Raw genomic sequence first — 25,262 nt, 5'->3', positions numbered from 1 at the left:
AGCAACAAAACTACATATCCTTTAACTGTTGTAGATTGAGGTTCACAAGTTATTATAGTTTACCAAGTCAACAACCATCAGCAAAGCAAACGCTAACAAAGCCATAATCCATTGCGGTTGTTCAGTTCAGTGTTCGTATCAAACCTTGTTCTGTTCTACCCTAAATATAGAGGATGATTTGGGTTGGAAGGGACCTTAAAGATCATCTAGTTCTAACCCTCCTGCCATATGCAGGGACACCTCCCACTGGATCAGGGGCTCCAAGCCCCATCCAACCTGGCCTTGAACCCCTCCAGGGATGGGGCAGCCACAGCTTCCCTTGGCAACCTGTTCCAGGGCCTCCCCACTCTCACGGTGAAGAAATTCTTCCTTATATCAAGCCTAAATCTGCTCCTCTCCAATTCATACCCATTACCCCTCATCCTATCACCACAAGCCTTTATGAATACTCCTCCAGCTTCCTTGTAGGCCCAAGAATTTCTAACTCTCTTTTGAAACATGTAGGAAGTGAGCACTAATCTCTGTTAATCAGAGAAAATGTCCCTTTGAGATGGTTCTTGGATCAGCATTGTGTGATATCTGAGGATTCTGAGCTTACAATAAGGAGCTCCTGCTGATGAAAACAAGACACTGGATTCATTCATTACAGATGGGCTGAAAATAGAGTTGAGATTCACAGAATCCATTTTTTCAAGAACAACAACAAAAGGAGACAACCTTCCCCCAGAAACATTCAAAACTCAACATACTTATTTACAAATACCAGACACACTGATAATACTGCTATGCTTGTGTACGCTCCACAGAGATTCATACACAATAACTTTACCACATCAAGAACAAACATTCTGTTATGAAAATGCATGAGAACATCAGACAATAACCAAAGCAACTATTTTTAATGAAAAAAACATGAGAACGTGGAGCTAAGCCAAGTTTGACATGTTGAAAAATACAAAATGGAAATTCGCTGTCATCCAAATGCATATTTCTGTGATGTGATTTAGTAGAAATACACACATACATAAATATATAACTTATTTCTTATTTTATGTGACATTCCGTTAAGCATTCATAGAAATAAAAGGGCTATAGGGAACAGGTTTTTTCTATTAAATGTGATTTTCAGAGCTTTTAAATATGGTATTGTGGCTTACAGCCTAATGGACTGATAAACTAACCAAGCAACATTTCAGTTCTTTTCATTCATTGTGACAAAATTCAGTTAAAAGCCTCTCTGTTACAAACTGGAAAGCTGCTACATATTCTTTATATGGAGTAATGGAATCTATTTTAATATGAAAGATGATATTTTGAGTGGAAAGGAAAAATTACGATTTTTTTGGGTGATACTCCTCAATCCAATCCCAAAGAATTGTAAGTACTCAAAAGAGGAGGACATCACCACAAGATGAAGAAGGCTGGAACTGGGTCCACCGGCCCCGTATGAGATAACATGTTTAATTTTCTCTTCAATCAACCAGATCAGTTAATTTACCCTTTTAACAGAGGTGCCTCATTCAGCACCTTGATTAATTCCCAACACCAGGTCTAACAACCTTTTATTACAATTATTGGTCCATCTAACTAGAGGTACTGAGAAATACTCCAGCAAAGCTTGTTTCCAAGAATATTCCCAGCTATATCAAATACCTGATATTCCTTTTCACTGGTTTTGGGTAAAGCTTAAGGGGTAGAGAGACATAGGTTACAAATTCAAAGACAATAAGGAAAACGTGGCATTATCTTGGAGACTGCAAGAAACTGCCTCAGTTGAGGTCTATGGCTCATTTTTAGGAATGCAGCTGTGATGCCTCTCGTTAAGACAGTGTTTTCACTCACCTCTAGTTAATACTAACATGTGCTAATGAAATGGATCTTCTCACAGCACGTTTCCCTCATGCTAACCTTACATCCTGGCCAGAATATCGGGAATGAAAGAGAGAAACAACAAAGAATTTGTCTAATTTTCAAGATGCTCAAGGAACTGAGAATAATTCCTTCTGTTTAAATACCCCAATCTTAGAATCACAGAACGGTTTGGGTCAGGAGGGACCTTAATGCCCATCCAGTTCCAACCTCGTGGGGCAGCCATGAATTCTCTGGGAAAAAAAGGAGTAAAGCAAAATGATTTAGAGAGGGGCAATGTGGAAAGCAACTTACCTTAGGGCCAGGCTGCCCTGCGAGTCCAGGCTTGCCGGGGTTGCCGGGAATGCCTTCTGGTCCAGGGTACCCAACTGCTCCTTTCTGCCCTGCTGGCCCTGGTTTGCCCTTGGAGCAAATTCAGATCAAACATAACACTGTTGGGTCTCCATCTTCACCATCACAGAACTAGATTTCAGCCCCAGTATTTCCTAAACCCTACGCATTAACAGGCTCAGTGACATTCCTGAACACTTGCAGAGGGGGCTCGGAGTTCGGATATTTGGTTTAAGATGCTTAACCTTAGGCTTGTGGTCTTGTGGGGGCTTGTGGTTCTGCAGTTCTCTCTGTATGAATTCACTTCATTTAAAACACACTATGTACAACACAGCTCACCTGAAAAAGGACACTTAGCACCAGCCACACAGAAGCTGAGCAGCGTGTCACCTCAGTCTTATTTCTAACTTCCTCTTGCTGAGGTATCCTGCGCTTTGGATGTGCCTTTATGCTTCCTCAAGTTCCACTTTTACTGCCTGCTCCTCCTCACTGTACGTCTCGCCTTTCCCTCTTTTCCTCTGTCTGCCAAACACTCTGCTCTCTGTGCTCCTCCAGAGGGCAGAGCCAAGTGTTTACAGAAGACACACAGCTTGCTGCCTTCAAAAGGCTGTTCTTGCCCTCTGCCCAGCAGGTACCAGCTCCGTCAAGCAGCTGCATTTCTCTGCTTACTGACAATATTTTGATGTGAGGCAGTAAAAGTTATTTAGAATATGTCCTTGTGTGCTGTTATTTATTTTCTTGATTATGTTTCCAGAACACCCACTGCTTCCCCCTCTTTCTTCTCCCTCAAGGAGAAGGGGATGCAAGTTTGTGTCTCTGACTCAAAAGAAGAGCATCAAAAATTTCAGCTCAGGGCAAGCAAGAGAAAGAAGCAAAAGCTCAAGGGATCTGCCAGCCATTTCCGTGGTGGCCACATGGACCCAGGCTTCTGGAGGCTGCAGCTGCTCCAGCTGATGGGAGGGAGCTAGGAGTGAAGAGCCCTGTGCAATATAATGGGGATAACTCACACATGGACTATGAGCCACATCCAAAAATGTTCTAATTAAGTAACTTTTCAAGTGGAAAGGGCCTTGTTGTTACACAAGCTGCACCTCACTTCCCGTGCTAGGCAATTCAGTAGAATTTACGTTTAGAATTAACACAGTCCCAACAATTATTCTTATTTTCACAGGGATTCCTTTGCACATCCTGGAGAAGAAGGGGGTTCTTTAGAGTGAGCATAAGACTTCCTGGTACTACTGGCAGGACTCGATTTTGGTTTTATTAGTTATTACTTTCTCTGCTTTATAACGTGTAGAATTTTGTTACTTACAGGAGTTCCAGGTTTGCCTGCCTGACCCGTCGCTCCTTTCTTCCCAGTGGGTCCCTAAAAATCACAAACACTCATGAACTTAGAAATGTTTTAAACTCATCCCCTGAGAAGAGAATTGATCCCCTCTAGGAAGCATTGCCTGGCTTTGGATCAGATTATTTCCATTTCAAGAGACAGCAGGAAGTTTTTCAAGCAGAAAGGAATACATTTTTGGTAGAATTCTGTATATTTTCCCCTCTCCCGAATTGGAAAAGTGGAGTTTTCAGACCTTTTCTCCCTCTCTCAGCCACACCTCTGTAAGGAAGGATGCTTTTACATCACTTCCCATACCTTTTGAAAAGGGTTGTCAAGAAAAAGAGGCAATGTAGATGCACCGAGTGTATGGGGAAGAGAATACCAGAACACAAGTGTCACAAACAGGAACATTATTTTTATCTAAGATGCACATGAAAGATAAAATTTACTTAAAACCAGACTTTTTTTTTTCTGTCTTGACTGATCTAAGAGTCTGTAGTGTGAGAAAATTGAGTCATCCTGATAGCAGATAGCATTCTTGTAGGGGGTTTTATGACACCAGAGGCCAAGCTCAGAAAGGGTCAAAAACACCTCAGAAAATTATTTATAGAATATTTTTCATAGAATTTAAAGATCTATGGCAAGAATTTTATACTGTCTCTAAAAGATAAACCCACTCAGACAGCAGGGACAGAATCACACTTGTAAGCACAGGTCAAGCTTCCAAGATTTTCTGAATTAATTACTTCAAACTCTGTTCTTAAAGCAAAAGTGATGCTAAACTACTACCACAATAAAGTGAAAAAGCTAAGGTCATTGTAAGTATAAATGTTTTCTAATTAACGGAAATATGATAATATCAAGAAAGTTTTGTTCTATTCCTTAATTTAATGTCCTTTTATTTTAGGAAAAGCATAAAAAAGTCCACCAATTAGAATTTTACATCACTCCAATTAAAATCACTTATCTATCAAATAACACTTATTTACTATCCCAGATCATTATGCAATTTGCCATTCTATATTTTCAACACCCTTGCAGCTCTGAAAAGGAAACCCAAACACTGACGTTTAGCCTTTTGTCACAGTTTTCCAAGGATAACAAAGAGTAAAAACATAAATTCCAATTAGTGCAATTTTGCTTTATTTTACTTACTTCTGAACCTCTTTCTCCTTTTGGTCCTCGCTCTCCCAATTCACCTGGCTCTCCCTTTGGAAAGAACAAATATTAAAGAAATTATTTTAAAAAAAACCATTTGAATGCAGTTGAAAATGCATTTTCAACACTGTCAGAGAAATCTCACTTGTTTGAAACACTCACCGGAGGTCCCTGCTGTCCAATAGGTCCTCTAAGCCCTGGAAGACCAACATGACCCTGGGAACCAGAAAATATTATAACATATTGCACTATAAGTAACTCAGAAAAACAGTGCTTAAATTTAATCAAAAAATGTTAATTAATTCAATATTACAGAATCACAGAACTGTTTAGGTTGAAAAGGACCTCTTGAAATCATCTAGTGCAGCCCCAAAGACCACAGACAAGGTTGTCCAGGACCACGTCCAGTCAGGTTTTGAGGACTTCCAAGGATGTTGACTGATGGTTGGACTGAGTAAGTTTAGAGGTTTCTTCCAACCTTAAAGATTCTATGATTCTAAGGTCAGCCAAGCCTTCTCTTCTCCAGCTCATGAGTCCCAAGTCTCTCAACTTCTCATATGAAAGTTGCTTTGATGTGTTCCAAGAGCTCATCAGTGCAGTGAGGCACCAGGAGGTGCATCTCTACACACTTGCGAGAGAAGATGTTACTTCCCCGTTACTCTACGTGTATGCATAGAATGTCATGTTCAAATTACAGTTTGACTCCATGATCTCAAAAGTATTTTCCAACTGAACGATTCTATGATTCTATGAAATAAAAAGAACAAAAAAGAAGAGGTATTACCTTGTAGCCCTCATCACCAGGTTCTCCTCTATCACCACGTTCACCCCTAGAACCCTAGAGAAGAACAAAGTGCCAAATATAACAGTTGAATTGAAATAAACACAGTGTAAAATTCTGTTCCCAATGTGCTGGTCTAAACCCAGACTAATGGCATTAGAGTAATTAAACACAAGGCGTGTACTCTTAAGCAGGAAAGAGCACATGACTGCATTTTTTAGAGAGGGATTACCACTTAAAGGACCACCATCCCACATTTTTGTACAAGAGGGTACTGGTTCCTGAGACAGTGACATAAAGTTTCTAAAAGAACCTGCATTGGCTCTTGTCTCGAGAGGCAGTAATGTAATTTTTTTGAGAAAGAAAGACCTACTGGTTCACCTATGGGCCCAGGTGGTCCAGGAACTGTGTTGTCTTCACCTGGGTAACCCTGAAACAAACACAAGGATTAGAAAACATTAACTCATCCACAATGCATATGTTCAATGCTGCTAAACATCCAGAGAGAACTCAGTACAGATGACAGAAGTGAATATCAGAGAATCATGGAATGGTTTGGGTCAGAAGGGACCTCAAAGCCCATCCAATTACACATGAACACACACACACACCCCAGGGAGGGACACCTCCCACTGGATCAGGGGCTCCAAGCCCCATCCAACCTGGCCTTGAACCCCTCCAGGGATGGGGCAGCCACCCCTGCTCTGGGGAGCCTGGGCCAGGGCCTCCCCACCCTCACAGTGACAAACTTCTTCCTAAGATCTCATCTCAGTCTCCCCTCTTTCTGCTTCAAACCGTTTCCCCTCATTCTGTCCCCACCCTCCCTGATCCAGCTTTCCTGGAGCCCCTTTCAGAACTGGAAAGGGCATTTCTTCCCTTTATAATTATTCAAATTGTAAGACAGCAATAGTCCTTCTTCATACCTTTTCACCTTTGGGTCCAGGCGGCCCTGGGGGCCCTGGAGGACCTTGGTGACCCTAAAGAAGAATACAAACCAAAAATTAGTTCCAAAACAAATAATCAAAGCAGTAATTAATCCCAAACTTTGTTTTTCAGCTGCTTGTTAGTATCATTATGTTTTCCTGCTTGCTAATAATGCTAAATAGCAATGTGGCACAAAATTAATGGGCCCAGGCAGAAAATGTCTTGTATGCAGGAAAAATTCTGTGCAGGGTGGGAAACCAAAGGTACTGGCAGGGCTTGATGCAAGTGAGGGGAGCTGGGCTGGTTCTTGCTTCAGGGTTAGGGTCACCAATGGAAGATTCTCTTTGGAAAAAGGACATGGCAGTCTGGTCTGTAAGTGCAGGACTCAATACATTTATGATGATAATCATAAATATTTTTCAGTGAAAGCCACAATATCTTTATGTTCTTCAACTACGGCCACAGAGATGATCCGAGGGCTGGAGCACCTCTGCTACGAGGACAGGCTGAGAGAGTCAGGGTTGTTCAGCCTGGAGAAGAGAAGGCTCCACAGAGAAATTACAGCAGCTTCCAGTGCTGAAAGGGGCTCCAGGAAAGCTGGGGAGGGGCTCTGGATCAGGGAGTGCAGGGGTAGGACAAGGGGGAGTGGTTTTAAGCTGAAAGAGAGGAGATTGAGAAGAGATCTTAGAGAGAAATGTTTTGCTGTGAGGGTGGGGAGGCCCTGGCCCAGGTTGCCCAGAGCAGGGGTGGCTGCCCCATCCCTGGAGGGGTCCAAGGCCAGGTTGGATGGGGCTGGGAGCCCCTGATCCAGTGGGAGGTGTCCCTGCCCATGGCAGGGGTGGGACTGGGTGGGCTTTGAGGTCCCTTCTGACCGAAATCATCTAGGATTCTACGAAGTAACCTCAATTATTCAGTTTCTGAAATGGGGGCTGCCTGGCCAAATAGTAAGCAGAGGCGGTGGTGTTTGCTGAACTGTCTCTATAATGAACAGTTGTTGTAGTTTTATAGGAACTTTCTTCAAAGGGAACGAAATACATTGGACAAACAAGGGTTTCAAATACATGGTAAGAAACAGTTGCTAGTGAAGTCACGAAAAGCAGTGACCGTTGCTTAAGGCTGACATTACTGAGTCGGCAATCACATCCCTATAAACACACATGAATGTCTGACACTCCTAAAGATATTTGAGTATTCTAGACACAGAACCCCATCATATTTGAAATTATTTAGAGTACTACAGACTGACTTAGCAATGTGTATGTGCATACAGTAAAATACTCACCCCATAACCTGGAATTCCTGCCTCTCCTTCAGCCCCCATTCCTCCTGGGTGTCCCTGTTAAATACAATAATTGGTGATGGAAAAATGAGCATCCTTGTAAAATGTTACAACAATGCCTACTTTATAAAGTTATTACTTGGAAACATCTTCAGATAGTGAGATTTGAGACCCACAGATATCTTCCTCGTTAGGACCAGTTTCATTTGATGAAGAATACTGGGCTTTTCCCTGTTCTGTGAAAAAAATGGTCAACATTTTCCATCTTAACCTTACAATCCCTGTGCATGATTAAGATCTGAAGGATCTGTGCTTTCAGAGGTGTGGAGGAACTCTGTTTATAATGCTAAGGATGCCAAGAGAAGCTCAGGGTGGACCTCACCATAGGAAGCGGAGCCCTTCTCTTGAAAATATTGGCCATTAGATGGTTACTTTACTTATGTACTTTGTGTACTCAAGGACACAGTGCTGTATTCAGTGGCCACAGGATTGGACCCTGCAGCAGTGAAATGCACATGTTGCCTCATTGAATTCAGGGGCCTGACCAGAGCACGAGTCCAGAGCCTGGACTCCTTTCAGGTCCATGACCTAAGTTTGTCTGGAAAGGTCCACAAGTCTCATTCTGATGCTGAAAGACCAGGTCCTCTCATCATCTTAGTGATGCAGGCAACCTCCTTCCAAGCCTGAGCATCCTGATGATGAGAGGACCTGCCATATGAAGTAAGGCCAAGACAACTAGGTTTGCTCAGCCTTGAGAGGAGAAGGCTTAGGGGAGCCCTTATTCCCATGTACCAGTATGGAAAAGGTGTCCGCCAAGAGGATGGAGACTCCCTTTTTACGAGGAGTCACATGGAAAAGACAAGGGGGAATGGGAATCAGTGGCTCCAGGGGAGATTCCGATTGGATTTCAGAAGAAAACTGTTCACCATAAGAAGACTGAAACATTGGAATCATCTCCCGGGGAAGTGGTGGACTCCACTGCACTGGACACTTTTAAGGCTCAGCTTGACAGGGTGCTGGGCCGTCTCATTTAAACTATCGATCACCTAAACAGGTTGGACCAGATGATTCCTGAGGTCCCTTCCAACCTGGCATTCTATGATTCTGTGATCTCCAGCTACCTCAAAAAATATTTACATGTGCTACAGCTGTGACTTGCCTCACACACGATTCTGCTAAACCAGAAACACATGAGCTGTCAAATAAGCATGTTTTGTACAAACCAAGGGACCTCGAGTTCCTCTTGCGCCTTTGGGACCAACTTCTCCAGGCTGGCCAGAGTCCCCAGCAGGTCCAGCTTCTCCAGGAGGGCCAAGCTGCCCCTTTTCTCCCTGTTGGTGTTATTGTGTTTAAAATAATAAGAGATTGATACTAAGGTTTGAAATGCTAATAGGAGTATTACTTCTACACATGTCATTTTTACTGTTGTTCTTAGAATGCCAAAACCAAGAACACTGTAGTGAAAAGAACTTCTGCTAAAGCATTTCTATGATTTTTTTGGTTTTGTTTTAGCCAAAGCTCAAAATTTTTTATAGCTGTTCTGAGTTGCAAAATAGCATCTTGATCAAATTTAAATTTTCTAAGGCTCTGAGCATTATTGGTTGCAGAACGATGGTCATTCATTGCTACGGCTAGCAAGAAAAACAAGCGGCTTGAAGCACGACATAAACCAGGGACAGACTTTGTTCAACACAATTATTTTGTAATATAAATTTGAGTTTCAGATTAAAGGAAGAGAAATGGGAAGATGAAAAAAATCTACCTTCTTTCCCGAATGGCCCCTTTTCCCTGGACTTCCTGGTGTTCCTTCGGGACCCTAGACATTTATTAGAGAGAGAAAAAGAAGTGATTGAAAAAGGCCTGGAAACATATTTCAACTGTGTTCTAAACTGGATAACTAAGTAGACTTCTGTAACGCAGAGAGGTGGGAGGAAAAATCTCATCAAGTGTGGCTGTGAGCAAGTCAGTAGGACTGTCTTGAGTTACAGCAGGAATAAGGAGACAAACATCAGGGATCACTTACCAAACTAGTGAAAATGCTCTTAAAATAGGGGAGAAAACCCAATAAATCTTGTCTACATGGAAAATACTAACTTAGGAATAAAATTGCTTTAAGACAACCACTGGGTTTAGAGCAATGCACCACACAGGCAGAGGAAAATTAAGAAAACCTTGGGGCATAAAGCTTAAAGAGCAGGGTCCTGGCACGCTGGGCTACAGAGCAGAGACCTAACTCAGTAGTGCTCGTGCCACAGGGCTGGCCTCTCGCTGGCTGTGGAAGTCGGGGTGGAAGTAAAGGGTTCTGGGGAGCTACAGCCCCACTGCTCTCTTGGTCCCTTTGAAACGTGACCCTCCCAAAGGGCTGGATGTCTTCAATTCACCACAAAGCCCCTGAGTTAGAGGAGGCAAAGCTGAAAGAGTGGAGATTGGGATGAGATCTTGGGAAGAAAGGTTTTGTTGTGAGGGTGGGGAGGCCCTGGCCCAGGCTGCCCAGAGCAGTGGTGGCTGCCCCATCCCTGGAGGGGTTCAAGGCCAGGTTGGATGGGGCTTGGAGCCCCTGATCCAGTGGGAGGTGTCTCTGACCACGGCAGGGAGGTTGGAACTGGATAGGCCTTAAGGTTCCTTCCAACCCAAACCATTCCATGATTCTATGAATTTAGGGATGTCTTTTTAAGTCATTGTTGTGATAACCAAAGGTAAATATAGTTTAAACTGATTTGTGAAGCTTATTTGTTGCTTTATAAGATTTTCTTTTTAAGGAAAAAGTAATATTACTCTCACCTCCAATAAAAACCTCCGACAATCAATTTTAGGAAACTGATTTCCATGTTTAGACCAGGATGCTGTGATCTGTCTGCATCCCTAGAAGGAGGTCAAACCCAAGCTGTGATGGGAGACCTCCCAGACACCAGGGAGGAGGAGTGGGGAGGGAGGCAGCTCCACAGCCGCCTTTGGAATGCGTGGAAGAGAAATGTGAAAAATTCCCTGCTAACCATATCCTCCTAAACATGGAATTGCCAGACCGGCCTGTCTCACTGAGCCACAGCAGTGCTGCTGTTTGCTGCACACAAGTAGAATTACTTCCAATGTCGATACGCCAGGGGCGAGATGTTTTATGATCACTTCGATGGATGAAGCTTTCGACCTTCTCCAGAATTGCCAACTCAAAACAGAAAAAGTCAGGCTTGATATCACTGTATCAGAACCAAAAATTGTTGTGTAGCACACTAAGTGTGCTGACAACTAAAAGAACATTTCGTTTTTCCTTCAAACAGTTCACTGTGAAGACTCCAGGACTAAAGAACAGATTGTAGCACTGATGGTTAGAGGACAGCGGGGACAGTGCTCACAGCTGCTGACAGCTGGCTCTCCAACTGATGTTTACTCAGAGTCCATCATCGCATAAGAGCTGCAGAGAAGGCAGCCAGAGGACTACAAATGAGAACATGATGATATTTGGTGAGGGAATCTGGTGTCTGACTGGAAGCTACATACTTGCTTTGGAAACTGTGTTCTGACGTATTAGTTCACATTAAGAAGCTGCATAAAACTTCAGCAAAACAGATTTTATAGATGGACTTTAGCTGCTAGGAGCGATGCCAGAACAAATAGGCGAACTGATCTAACAGTGTTGATTATGGATCCCAATGCTCAATTCCTATTTCCTTGCTGCCATTCCTCTCCTCTGCAATCTCCGTTACAGCTGTCTATGGCAAACCATTCTCTGATTTTATAACAGATTCTCCTTTCTGAATGTCAGATCCAGAGCAGGATGGAGAGCATCCATAACACTGTCCTCATAACACCTTGGCAGCAGAGCAGACAGATCACTTAAGAAAGGAAGGCCATCCAGCTCACCAGGAATCAACATCAGGATTTGCATTATCCAATAGCTTTTGACCTTCTTTTTATTCCTTACCAGAGACGGTGCAATAATCTACCCACACTTTAAGAAATCTTGTGCTTTTGGTGTCTGTGCTGCAATAATTTTGTCACTAAATAAATGACAATGTTCAGGATATCACATTTTCTAGAAATGTTATTTTTAGACTTTCCTCTTGTTGTTAAGTTTTATTAAAAGGAATGACAGCTAAGCATGTCTGTGGTAAGAACATTAGCAAAAACCTTAAACTGGAGCCAAACCTTGTGTGTTCCTGGGTCTAATGCTTCATCGTTTACAAGCTGCTCTGAATAGTATTTCCTTGCCCTAAGAAACTTCTAATACAGAAAACTAGATAGTCTGGGGACAGTAAACAAATTCATGAGGTGGGAAAGGGATAAAGAACAATGAAAGATCCTATAGCACAATTTATGGCAGTATATGCATCCTGCCAACTTCTTTGACTGTTCTTAAAATTTAAATAACAATCTCATACCTTGAGATTGCTCCAACTGAAGGTGAGGATAGAGACTAATGACAGAAGCTGTCTGGAGAGGAGAGATCTGAAGTGAGAGGCTCCAGGGTACAGAATCATGGAATATTTAGGGTTGGAAAAGACCTCTAAGATCATTCACTCCAACCATCAACACAACGCCAACATGTCCACTAAACCATGTCCTGAAGTGCCACATCTACTTTGTTTTTAACACCTCCAGGGATGGAGACTCCACCATTGCCCTGGGCAGCCTCTGCCAGCGCTTCACCTCTCTTTTGGTAAAGGAATATTTGCTAATACCTAATCTAAGCCTAATCTAATATCTAAATGCAACAGAAAAAAAAAAGTAAAATAAGCAAGCAAAATTAAAAAGAAAATAATTACAAAAAGCAATTGAAAATAAAAGTCCACTTAAACCTGAACACACTCACAGGAATGCCCATTATGCCAGGTTCACCAGGAGGTCCAGCAATTCCTGGTAATCCCATCTCTCCTTTTTCACCCCCCTCTCCAGGAAGTCCTTGGTCTCCAGGGTCTCCCTAAAACAAAGCAAAAAGAAAAAAGCTTAGTCAAGCTGCTGCTACAGAACTTACTTACTTATCCTTGAGAAAAGTAAACTCTGAATCTTCAAGTCTGACAAAAAGCACACTAAAACGGATGAGAACCTCACCAGTCCAATTCGGATCAGGCTCAAAGTTAGGGTAATGCTCTTTCTATCTCGTTCATACATGCCTACAGTCAGATTTTGCCTCATCCATCATGTCTATGTGACATGTCCTCTGTGACGTTCCCAGTCCTGTCACCTGGCACAGCAATGATAGGATGGATCAGGTGGAGCAGCCTTAGGCTCGCTCTCTCCAGCATGAAAGTCCCCATGGAAACAACCTGTATTTGGTTCTCCAGCTTGTATTTCTCTGTTAAGCCACTCAACTTTGCAGCCCTTGCAAGGCAGGTACATGCCTAAATGGCACAGGAAAGCCAATAATATACAGGCCTCCTATGTGACCACTAAGTGCACTCAACTGGCCTCTGCTAACCTGGTGAAATGGGACAAAAAACCCAAAGAGATTTGGGTCCTTAAGCTAATATGACTGCTTTCCACCTGCTTCAAATACTGAATGTACCTTTAGGCCATCTTTTCCTTGAATGCCATCTTCTCCTGGAGGTCCTGGTTCACCCTTATAGAAAGGAAGAGTTGAAAGCACAAAGTTATTGCTATACTGCTCGACACAGAAATATGGCTTAAGAAGAACTCAGTCTATTTTTACATATGCTTATTACTTTTTGACAACTTTTATGTTGCTGTTAATAGTTTATTTGCCTTCATTTTTCACTGATTTACTGTGACAGAGTCATCACCCTGTGAACCTCGAACACAGGAAAACAGAAAAGGCAATCAGCATTAAAAAGATGAGGCAATACTATGCCCTTATAACACTGGAAATTGGGACAGTGGCAGTGAGATGGTTTAGTTTAAAACTATACAACATGTAATCACAGTAACCTCAAAAATATACTTGTTCTGCCTTGAAACTTCCACGTTTACATGGAGAACTGCCATATGGGTATGTTTACTGACTGAGTTTAGGGCCACGAAAAACTCATCATTGATCAACAGTATCAGCAAAATGGTATTTTAGAATATTTGCTTTTCCTAGGTAAAGACAGTGGCAACCTGCGACTTCTGATGCAGATAGTAATGTAATGTGATGTAATGTACTATTGAATAATATATTATGGCAGGCATAATGGTACGTTTAAGTCTAGACCCTTAATGTGGACCAGTCCCCTCTTTTCCGAAGACTTGTGGATTTTGAAATGCACCTTGCTGGAGATTTTAGGCAGGAGGTAAAGATGACAGCAAGGAGCCAATGGAACAAGACAGCTTAACGGCAAAACTGACATCTGAAAGGATATAGCTTTTGAGAAGCAGCCTGGATAAAATCCATTTTCTAAGGGATTTTTAGCCTTCCAAGGCAGGCAACTGTTTGGCTCAGATGAGGGTGGTAAGATGCACGGGGACACAAGTGGTCGGTAAAATCAAGGGCCAAATGAGCCACCCACCTCACCAGAAACAAATCACCTGCTTTAGGTGGTGGTACCAAGGGAAACCCTGCCCTGCAAAGAGTATAAATGTTATTATCTCACCAAGGCTGGGTATCCACACACAGCATTATTATGTGCTGTCATCTTCACAGCTGGGCTGGACACCCAGGGATTTACCTTATTGCTCCAGCCACTCATTCATGTCCCTCAGTGACATGAGACAATTGGATAGAAACATTTCAATGTTATAGCCAAAACTCATTTTAACTTGCAACAATATTACACATTTTTATTTTTTTTAAATAACATATATCAGAAAACAGCTTTGTATTGAACTCTTCTGATAAATCAAGGCTTCTCAACCTGCACTTCTCACACACTTGTAACACACTTTCCTTTTTGGAAGAAGATTTGCATCCATAGCTTACCCTTAAACCTTGGTCACCTGGTTCTCCTGCCTTCCCAGCAGGTCCAATGTCCCCCTGGAAAAATAAATCATTGGATTTTAAGGGGCAATATTCCTAACAACGACAGAGTTTACATCTAACACATTAATCATAAGAACAATATTCCTTAATGACTTTTTTCCTGTATCACTATCTACACAGTGAACAAATCATAGAATCATGGAACAGTTTGGGCTGGAAGAGATTTTAAAGCTCATCCAGCTCCAACCTCCCACGGGATCAGATCACTTTGATTTGCTTTTATAGAAACTGGAAAATTTAAACAGCTCAGGTGAGAATAATTTCAACACTTACCTTTGCACCTGGTTCTCCCTGCAGGCCAGGTTCTCCTTCAGGGCCAGGAGGTCCCTGCATGGCACAAGAGCTACCATTACACATGGTCACCCAATGCAAACACCAAATATTACACACAAAATACATTCTGTCATGCTTCTGTCAAGGACATGTCAAAACCAAAGTGAAAAACGAAATCAAAAGTTAGCAAGAAGACCACCTGCAGCTGCTTTTCTTCACCTACCAGTTGTAAAGACATACGATTAATGCTCTTCTACTGTCTAAGAATCGTTTACTCAACTCAACCTTCACCTTCTAGGTGCAGATGTCATGACTCTAAGTCCCAAAGACAGTGAGCTCATAATGGAAAAAGCTACATATTTTAGACACTTTTTTTTTTTGGTAGTAGCTTTAACAGAGGCTCTCAGGAGCTCAAGGTATTTAAGTCAGCTGCAGGTAATAACAAATACAGTTTATAAACACATTGTACAGGCTTATTCAGCTGCTTGAGCATTTGCAATTGCTGTATAACTGATTAATAGCTCACCTCAAAGCCCATTTCTCCGACAGGGCCAGCATCCCCTGGCTGTCCTCTTGGACCCTGGCATTAAACAAAATTTTGGATGCATCATTCAATTAACATTAAATTACATTGCATACTCTTGACTTTGACTCTTCAGAACCCTACCAGCTGGTGTAAAGAAGCGTAGTTCATTGTCCTTCCTCATAAATCCAGCCGTGTATCCAAGAACCACAGTGCTGATCATCTCATTGCTAATGTTGACACCCTGAAGTAACAGACTTCATACAATAGCACAGATGTCCCTTCTTTTAGACTCAAAGTAAATTATTATCTAAACTAAGCTCTCCTCTCGATTAGCGGAGCCTTTGTTTAATTTTTTGTTAGACTGTCTGGTTTGCTTTGTGGAAAAGCCTACTGTCTGGGATGGAATTCACTGAAAACAACTCGAGGGTACTTCATTATGGATTTAGCAAAGCTTATACAGGGTGATCACTGAAGTGTGATGGACTGAAGGCTGGAGCTTTTTTGGTAACGTTAATAACTCTACTATAAGCATTTTCTTATAAGTCCTACCACTATTAACACACAGGGATTGTTTCCTAACTCAGATTCTCTGCCCATGTTACATTGTCCATTGCTGCTCACAGAGTGGGATTTGGGTGCTGGGGGGTAAAGGCTCCCTGTGACAGCTTCCAGCTGATCCCATAGTTCCTATCAATGTCTGTCAAGACAAATCAACCCTCTGCATGTACCCAGTCTTTGAACTTTCAGGGAGTTCATATCCATTTACCCCATTCGGACTCATCCGTATTTAAACACACTTGCAATTCAAAACATTTTCTTGATCTATTATTCTCATGTGAAAGAATACCCATATTTATGATATAAGCCTTTTAAGCAAATATTTACTCTTTTTTTTTGTTTCGCTTCCTTTTACAGACTATCCATATGGTTTTGCTCCTCCTGATGACTTGGCAGTGACAATGAGAGTATATTCTTCCCTCGTAACCACAATGTAAACCGCATATTGCTGAGCCAATCTCAGCAGATGCCTGTGTTTTACCCTGTAGCTTCATTTAAGTGTGAACAACTTAAACCGCAGAGAATTTCTCATTGAGAATTCACTTGGTCCTAAACAAAGTCCATCGGTTTGCATTTGCAGCAGCTCCATGGTGTTCCTCTAGGTAAAAAGCTGAAGTTTGATTCACAAGTCAAGTATTTCTTCACAGTTTCACCATGGAGCCAAGGCTGCTGGACTCGTAATGGATCTGTCCCTGGAGACTTCCAGGGAAATGCAGAAGTCAAAGATTTATAGCAATGCTATAAAATGCTTTTAACCATTAACAACATGGGATTTGCAAAGAAGGATTTTACTGAAATGCCTGACAAGTAGGTAATATTAGAGCACAATTTAGATCATGCCTGTTACTACAAAGAGTTCTGTTTGCTTTTGCTCCTGCACCAAAAATGAGGACCACTGCTTTGTACAGAACCAGTGACAGGGTCAGAGAAACTGGTCCAGCAGCTGGTTTTCACATCATGAACGGCTGACAGAAGATGAAACCAAGCTGCTCGGGTGGGTAGTCTATAAAAGCACCATGCATTTCATTTTATAAACTCTTGCGTCAAAGAGTCATAAAAACACAGAATAGTTTGGGTTGGAAGAGACCTTAAAGTCCATCCAGTCCCAACCTTGCCATGGGCAGGGACACCTCCCACTGGATGAAGGTGCTCAGAGCCTCATCCAACCTGGCCTTGAACCCCTCCAGGGATGGGGCAGCCACATCTTCCCTGGGCAGCCAGTTCCAGGGCCTCCCCATTCTCATTGTGAAGAAATTCAGAAGCAGCGAGAAAACACAATTTTTGACAGCTCTATCAGATTTCTGCACTATAGAGTGGAATCCTTCTTCCAAGTCCCCCTAGGACAGCAGACACATTTTTATAGTATCTTATATAATCTGATTTACCCCCAGAGATGATGATGTGATGCTATTCCTGCCATGGGGACACCTTGCAGCACTTGGCTGCCACGAGCTTCTGTTACAATATCAGCAGCTTTGAAATAACAACAATCAGAACAAGAATCCATCCAGCAGAAGAATGTCTGAAGTATATTAGATCAGTCTCCTTTTTTTGTTGAGATTTTAAGGCGCCAAACCAACATGGTCCCTAAGGTCCTGAATAACTATCCTATAATTTCCCCGAAAAAAAAATCCCACTAGCATCTGTATTGACACTTCTGTTTACATAATCCACAACGTATAGATGTTGACCTTGATGCAGCATAAAGACATGTGAAGTTGTGGTCTGGATGCTCTCTAACGTTGTGCACCTCTTACTACTGTGCTTCCCAACATGACTAACTGTTCTCCTTACGAATAACATATGCTAAGCGAAGGGAGCAGACTCCAGCCCTGCAGTTCTGGGGACAATTACCACACAATTCCTACCTAACCACAGCTGGCAATGTTGAATCTTGGTAAAAAAAAGAGCTGGAGTTACCAAGGAATTCAGGATAATACATGGAAAAAAAGTTATGCAGGCATAAGGATCAACTTACTGGCTCTCCCATTGGTCCCCTGTCTCCTATGGCTCCGGGAGGCCCAAGCAAACCCTAGAAGATTAAAATAAAATAAAAACATCATTGGAAACAAGCTGTTTCATGTTCTGAAAAAAAGCCACTTCCCCTCTTATTTCTGCTCACACAGAAACATCCTTTTCTTCTGGTTGATGTGCATTCCACATCACCAGCTCCCATGGCAGGTGAGGTGAATAAATCCTTCCTTAGTTTCTTTTATGCAAAGACAGATCTTAGCTGACCCCGTTTAACCAGTGCCTCATCATCATCCTCAGGCACATGAGCTGCTTGTGTGCACAAACCCAGCCTAAACAGAAAAACACCAATGTTACTGCTTTTATAGAACCATGAGATGGTTTGGGTTGCAAGGGACCTTAAAGCCCATCCAGTTCCACCCCTGCCATGGGCAGGGACACCTCCCACTGGATCAGGGGCTCCAAGCCCCATCCAACCTGGCCTTGAACCCCTCCAGGGATGGGGCAGCCACCCCTGCTCTGGGCAACCTGGGCCAGGGCCTCCCCACCCTCACAGCAAAAGATTTCTTTCGAGGACCTCACCTCAGTCTCCCCTCTTTCAGCAGAAAACCATTCCCCCTCATCCTGTCCCCACACTCCCTGATCAAGAGCCCCTCCCAGCTTCCCTGGAGCCCCTTTCAGTCCTGGAAGCTGTTCTAAGGTCTCCCTGGAGTCTTCTATGATATCCAAGACTGAAACCAAGTATGAGACCTTGTGGAATTCTTTTGGTAGAAGTACTGGAAAATTTCATACTCACAAGCGCACCCTGATCTCCTCTTTCTCCAGGATTTCCAGCTTTACCCTTGTCAACGAGAAACATCAAAAGACAATGCTGGCTTCAGATAATTCCCAAACACAGCTCAGAAACAAGCAGCCCCTGCGTTAAGGCTTACTACAACGATTGGCTCCAACACTTACAATGAGCCCAGGAAGTCCTTTCTTTCCCAGATCACCTCTTTCTCCCTGATAAAGAAGAAGCAATATGTGAAATCTATGTGCATTTGCTAGAGAAGCTGCAGAAAGTGCACATTCAGGCTTAGATGGGATGGTTTTTATGTTGGTTTGTTCGCTTTTTAAAATCTTTTATGGTCTATCTCAATATTTTGTGTAGTACTGAGCAGCAAGCACTTACCTTAATGCCTTGGGCTCCTGGTTCTCCTGGAGGACCATCCAGACCTCTTGGCCCCTGAAGGTTGAACAAGTGATTTGCAATATTAATTACGAGTTACTTCTGCTTATCATCAGGGAGATGCAACAGAAGCTTTAGGAGCAGGGCAACACGCTTTGTTAGAAGGGCAAGTGTTGTCATTGTATATTAAGTGGGAAATAAAGTTTCAAAGAAAAAAAGAAGTTTCTGGTTTGCTGAAATATAAATATAATAAAAAGGTTAAAAGTGATTTATAATTTTGCACAGTGAAGTGCTCTATTATTAGACTAAAATCTCATCAATTCACTTTTTATACCCAATAGATGAACAAAGATAACCTGTTATACTATTGCATCACAATATAGCAAACATTTATTGCCAAAATGTTTGGAAATTATTATTTAAGGTTGGAAATCTAAACCCATTGGTTTACAAGCAAATGAATAATCCTTAAAATAGATTGCAAGCAGAACAGACAAGAATATTTTATCCATGTTGCCTTTGGATATTTCCCTAATTCTAAACATCATGACTGTTTGGGTACGGAAAATAAAATTTAAACCAGTTACTAACAACCTAAATCCAATGACCAATTTAAAGAAAGACCTAGATATGCGTCAAGACAGAGCCAGGCTCTTTGCAGCAGTTTGCAGTGTGAGGATGAGACATGACAGCTTTCCTAGCAGCATCTGGATGTCCCATCCCTGGAGGGGTTCAAGGCCAGGTTGGATGGGGCTTGGAGCCCCTGATCCAGTGGGAGGTGTCCCTGCCCATGGCAGGGGATGGAACTTCGAGGTCGCTTCCAACCCAAACCATTCTACGATTCCATGACTCAGGCACACTGTGTATCCAGAATAATTCAGGCTTTCCTCCTGAAACAGAAATCTCAAGAAAAATCCATTCCTATGAGTCGATATAAATTAGAACGCCTGGCAGAACCAGAATTACCCCACAAGACGCTCATCTGTCAGCACTTCAGCACTGCTGCTTCTGGCCACGGAACACACAGAAACCACAGAAAAAGGAACAGGCAGAGAAAGCTGTGTGAAAACATTTGATAACTCGGTAGTTTGAGGCACAGCCATGGTGAGGCAATCCTTGGGTCAGTCTAGCTACTTCTCTTGTTTTGGTCTAAACCAGGACTGAGTATTTACAACCATTTCTTTTAAGCCAGAGGAGAAAAGAGGCTACAGAAGAAAACACTTTGGGTTGTTGCATGGCACTCCATGAAAGAGGTCCCAAACCAAAGAATACAGAAGACTGTGGAAAAAAAACAGACTTTGTAGATACATGACCTGTGTCAAGCATTTGCAGAGGCTGCCCAGGGAAGTGGTGAAGCCTCCTTCACTGGAAATGTTCAGAAAGTGTCTAGATGTGGCATTTGGGGACATGGTTCAGCAGCCACAGTAGGGTTGGGCTGATGGTTGGACTGGAGGAACTCAGTGGGCTTTTCCAACCTCAATGTTCTACTCTCCCCACAGAGCTGATGAGGGGACAGAACTTCAAGATGAAATATTCAAGGAAGAGAAAGGTCATATTTTGATTGTAGACTTGTAGTAAAGGAATTTCTCTCTAGGTTTTATCTCCTATCATTAATGATATTAACAGATAAATTCTTTTAACACTGTTGATTTCCTTTTAACCACAAAAGGGTCATAAGCCCATAGTTTGAGAAATGGTCCTGGCAGGAGACTAAAAAGTATTTTCAGTCTGTTATGTGTGTAACGCACCCAAACCTTTCTGCTAGTCACACAGATCTCCACCTCAATGGAGTTCACACCAACAGCTGAGTCCTTCAGAAGAGAATGACAACTGATTCGACCACTAATAATCAAAGGAAAAGGTCTACCATTCAAAAAAAACCTACTATACAATTTTGAGTTGAAAATGAAGTAACAGAATCAGCAAGATGCTCAGCTTGCGGCTCTGGGCCACGCGTGCCTTCACCCTACCTTCAGCTGCAGAATAGAGTACAGGAACCCAAGGGAAAGGCAATCTAATATTCTAACAAAAGCACAGCACAACTTTCCTATAAATAGTATGGTGTGACTCATTATTGGCACAGATTAATTGGATCTGTATTATTTCCTACTATAGCAAGTAGAGACTGAGCGATACACATGAATTCCCTGCTGTTATTTAATTTAGGTTGCAACAGAGCTGAGGAGTGAAGCTGCCAAACGATTGCTACTGCTTTTTTCTTTGGCGTGCTTTCAGCTTTGTTTCTAAAATGGAACTTATTACATTGAGAACCCTAGGATGGATAAGCTGAGAAAAGTTCTTGTAAGAAGGCAAGAAGCACCAGTTAACTACTTTTGTTCTTTCCCATCCTGCTTCCTAAATACAAGAGGAGTGAAAATAACAAACACACTATGCGGGCACCTCTGATTTGTTGTGGTTGACATGGAGGAATATTACAAAATATCCTATTCTGTTTCACTGGCCCAGGTCCCCAGAGCAGTGGTGGCTGCCCCATCCCTGGAGAGGTTCAAGGCCAGGTTGGATGGGGCTTGGAGCCCCTGATCCAGTGGGAGGTGTCCCTGCTCATGGCAGGAGGTGGGGCTGGATGGGTTTTGAGGACCCTTCCAACCCAAACCATTCTCTGATTCTATGACACCTCCCACTGGTTCTAATGTATTTCTTCCTTCTGGTCATGGAAAGAAATTCCTTCTCCTAGGTACAAATATTCCCATCCACCTAGAGCCCCACTCTCCCATTAAGGGATCTATGAAGCAGTGTTCCCCTCGTCTTCTCACAAGTTTAACACTGAAAATTAAAATGTGGGTCACCAAAGGACCCAACCTCCCACATGATTCCAGCTGAAGTCTGTCAAGTCTAGAGCAGGAGCTGAGGGAGCTCCGTGCTAGCACTACGCTCAGTGGCACATCCCCCAAATCCCTCAGAAGGGAGATCCACGGACTCCTAGGCAGCCTGCCTTCAGCTGGCCGGAACTCCCGCGTGAACCGGAGACAGAGCAGCTGGATCCTCTCAGCTAGAAGTAGGCTGCTGGGTAATCTTGGATGTCAACCGGTTGCTGAAAGGTACAGAATTTATGAGATAAAAGAATTCTACTCTGACAGTGCAGGAGCGGAGGGTCAGCGCTCCAAAGGCTTCCTGCAGATTTCAGATGTGAAGACGGGATACGTTCTTCTTTCAGTGCACAACAAAGGGAATTTCCATATGCTCCTGTTTACCTTCCACATGTGGCTGTGGTGTATATATTCCAAGGGCTGCCACACAGAGCTGGGAGTTCAGACATTTCTCTTTCCAAGTCCAGGTTTCAGAGGCCCTCAGATATTTTCCTTAAGCAAGATCCCACTTTGAGTCTGATATTTTGAGAGCAGGCAAAATTCTTAGAAGCTTCAGTGGGATTTTGTTGGCAGAGCCTGAAGACCTGGGTCTGCTCCAAGAACCCCCTTCCATCAGGCATTCCCAGTCACGCTGGAGGGAGGCAGAGGGATAAACCACAATTCCAAACTGGAACTTCCACAGAGCTTGGGATGTTTCGCATTATTTATAATTAAACATCACTTAAAATAAATGCACTCCACAACGCGCTGCCAAAATCATAGAGGCAGACTCCCTCAAAGATTCCTGTCTTAGCTGGCAGAAGATGTGACACTCCTTAAATAAAGGTTCTTTTCAACCTTCAAAACAGAATTTAAATTAAAATAGGTCAATTCCCTCATATAAGCAATCACCAGGTAGCAGAGGCTGCTGGGAGAGAAGAGTGAAGTGAAAACGAGTGTGCATGTACACACCTCATCTGATGCCACTTCCTAACATCTAATCTAAATCTCCCCTCTTTCAGCTTAACACCATTACCCCTCAATCCTATCAGTACACTCAGGGATTTACTCAGAATGAGTGCTAAGCACTGCCTGATGCCACCATGAAGTGAAGATGCACTGATCCAGTCACTGGTACGAGTTGCGTAAGTCTCACAGAAAACCTGGACGTGCTTCCAAACTGCTAAACGAGGCTGATGTTAGATGGGTGCATCTTCATTGTTACTCTTGACAAGCTCCATAAATCCAGTGAAAATACACTTGCTCATCCTACAGCCATTTATACTATGAGCTGGAAGGGCTTCCTGCAGGCACCTTGAGCTCAAACTGTAAAAATATGACCAAAACCACCTTCACATCCAGGAACTGCAAGTTACTGGTGGGTTTATGAAGGGAAATGTTCACAAAAACCATGTGGCCACTCATCCCCAGGTAACAAATGGCAAATACCAATACTGATTTAATACACGGTCATACAAACTGATGTGCACAGACTCCCCTTTTGCTGATGTGGGCTTTGGATTAGCTTTTTTACACCGTGAAAAATCAGTTCCCGCTTCCCTAATAGAAATGCATGAAATGAAATGGAAATGACAGCCTCATTGGAGGTTTGAGGTGCTGACTTTACCTCTTCCTCTCTCAGAATGATGTTGATGCGATTTTGATTGTCATTCCAAAGACACAAATGGCATGCAGATAAAGAAAATAGTCCTTAAAACTTCGAAACAGTCCCAACGGTTGCTAAAAATGCCAACATTTGTATATTTATGTACACAGAAAATAAGGGAAGTGGTCCTTTTGGTTCTGGTCTTGGTCTTCACAGAAATCAAAGACAAAACTCCCTTTAACTCTAATGTAATAAGAAATGAAGATCCGTACCATTTCCTACATGGAAATACAAGTATCATCTTTCTGATGTCAGTACAAATGGCTTGAAGACAGAGCTCAAAGAAAGCAACCGTACATGGGTTACTTCTTGGATTTACATTGGTAACACGTTAGTCTCTGCTCGAAGTACCATGGAACAGAAATCTTACTTACTCTTCTTCCCTTAGGTCCTTGTGGCCCTGGTGGTCCTCGTGGCCCTGAAGGTCCCTGCATTTCAAATAAACTTATTATTCATCATCTTTGATAGAGAACATTCTGAAAATTACAAGGCACAATGAAAATTACAATGCAACCAATACAAATCAACCAGTTTCACTGATAGCTCAACTTCAATTAACTGTTTTAGTATAATTTATCTATAAAAACCTAAATAAGAATCTCTATGTAATTTTATTCTGAAAAAAGAAATCATGATCCAACTCTTGGATGAATTACTTCTGTGCAGAACAAAAAAATAATTTGAAAACAGTACATTTTACACCAAATCAAAGCACCACTCTATACCTACAGGTAAACCTTCTGGCCCCACAGGTCCAGGGCCTCCTGGAGGTCCTGGGTAGCCCTGGAATTGAAATAAATATAGAAAAGAAAGAACAGTTATCAAAATTGTTATTATAAACCAAATAATAAATCTAGTTACTTAGCTGAAAAAATGGAATTTAATAAAATGTTTAATCTTGCACTATCTCATAATTTTGTTTAGAAAAAAGATATTTGTTTGGATACTTCACAATAATCATTGAGGCAACCTAAGAAATCAGGCACACAGGTATGAGCTGAAAGGGATTTACTGAAACAAAAGTTGCTGGGTTCTAAACCAGTTTCAGAATCCTGACATCAAGGCTGGGACAGTGGGAGCAGAAAGCGGACACATCCTGGTGCAGACAGGTCTTTATGACTGCTTTGGAAAGTAAAGAGCCTTTGCAAGTAAAATCATGATGGATTCTACATGATTTGTGACTTACCATGACGCCTTTCTCTCCAGGAGGACCCACCGGTCCCGGGCTGCCGCGCTCTCCCTGGAATGAAGAATTCAAAAGACAGTGAGCGTTCTTTCCCTGACTCATTCCACGTCCTTTGAGTCAGGGATACCTGGCCAGCGAGGCTAACCTGCAACGAGGACACCACAGCAACCAGAAAGGTCTTTACCCATAACCTACAAGAGACTTGGCTGCTAAAGGAACAAAGTTTTGCAGCGCATCGCACCACCAGATCAGGGACTGTCCTTCAGAAGCAGCATAGAGGCTTTTTTACACTTTTGTTGTATCTCTGCACTCTTTCCCTCTACAAGCCCATATTTTGAAAAGATATAATTTATCTATCTTCCATTTTACTCAGAGGCTGAAGAAAATATTCAGTATGTTACTCTTTGCGGACTGCTGCAAGCAGATCCCTTTCCTCTCTGTTGGTTGCATCACATTTATAGTTATGTTCTCCTTTAATCGTCAGAATTCACCACAACAAACAGGTAAATGAGAAAATGTTGTTCCCCTC

The 25,262-nt window shown here is 42.5% G+C and overlaps 1 protein-coding gene across 2 annotated transcripts in view; it reads right to left on the bottom strand.

Annotated features, from left to right (window-relative positions):
• Nucleotides 1–25,262, bottom strand: part of COL24A1 (collagen type XXIV alpha 1 chain) — a 99,423-nt gene that overhangs the window by 15,616 nt on the left and 58,545 nt on the right. Inside the window, exons 26-47 of one of the 2 annotated variants that reach the window (XM_069862784.1) lie at nucleotides 24,734–24,787; nucleotides 24,277–24,330; nucleotides 23,922–23,975; nucleotides 19,078–19,131; nucleotides 18,864–18,908; nucleotides 18,703–18,747; nucleotides 17,914–17,967; nucleotides 15,378–15,431; nucleotides 14,852–14,905; nucleotides 14,519–14,572; nucleotides 13,169–13,222; nucleotides 12,476–12,583; nucleotides 9,431–9,484; nucleotides 8,892–8,999; nucleotides 7,672–7,725; nucleotides 6,389–6,442; nucleotides 5,839–5,895; nucleotides 5,469–5,522; nucleotides 4,847–4,900; nucleotides 4,682–4,735; nucleotides 3,512–3,565; nucleotides 2,164–2,271 (exon numbers count right to left, since the gene is read on the bottom strand). In XM_069862784.1, the coding sequence (XP_069718885.1) occupies nucleotides 2,164–2,271; nucleotides 3,512–3,565; nucleotides 4,682–4,735; nucleotides 4,847–4,900; nucleotides 5,469–5,522; nucleotides 5,839–5,895; nucleotides 6,389–6,442; nucleotides 7,672–7,725; nucleotides 8,892–8,999; nucleotides 9,431–9,484; nucleotides 12,476–12,583; nucleotides 13,169–13,222; nucleotides 14,519–14,572; nucleotides 14,852–14,905; nucleotides 15,378–15,431; nucleotides 17,914–17,967; nucleotides 18,703–18,747; nucleotides 18,864–18,908; nucleotides 19,078–19,131; nucleotides 23,922–23,975; nucleotides 24,277–24,330; nucleotides 24,734–24,787 (1,335 nt within the window). The remainder of the gene's footprint in view (nucleotides 1–2,163; nucleotides 2,272–3,511; nucleotides 3,566–4,681; nucleotides 4,736–4,846; nucleotides 4,901–5,468; nucleotides 5,523–5,838; nucleotides 5,896–6,388; nucleotides 6,443–7,671; nucleotides 7,726–8,891; nucleotides 9,000–9,430; nucleotides 9,485–12,475; nucleotides 12,584–13,168; nucleotides 13,223–14,518; nucleotides 14,573–14,851; nucleotides 14,906–15,377; nucleotides 15,432–17,913; nucleotides 17,968–18,702; nucleotides 18,748–18,863; nucleotides 18,909–19,077; nucleotides 19,132–23,921; nucleotides 23,976–24,276; nucleotides 24,331–24,733; nucleotides 24,788–25,262) is intronic. The other variant, XM_069862785.1, reaches the window with a different exon arrangement.

The sequence above is a fragment of the Phaenicophaeus curvirostris genome, chromosome 8 (genome assembly GCF_032191515.1).
Source record: "Phaenicophaeus curvirostris isolate KB17595 chromosome 8, BPBGC_Pcur_1.0, whole genome shotgun sequence".
Taxonomy (NCBI): Eukaryota; Metazoa; Chordata; class Aves; order Cuculiformes; family Cuculidae; genus Phaenicophaeus; species Phaenicophaeus curvirostris.
This window is presented reverse-complemented; position numbering and strand designations above follow the sequence as displayed.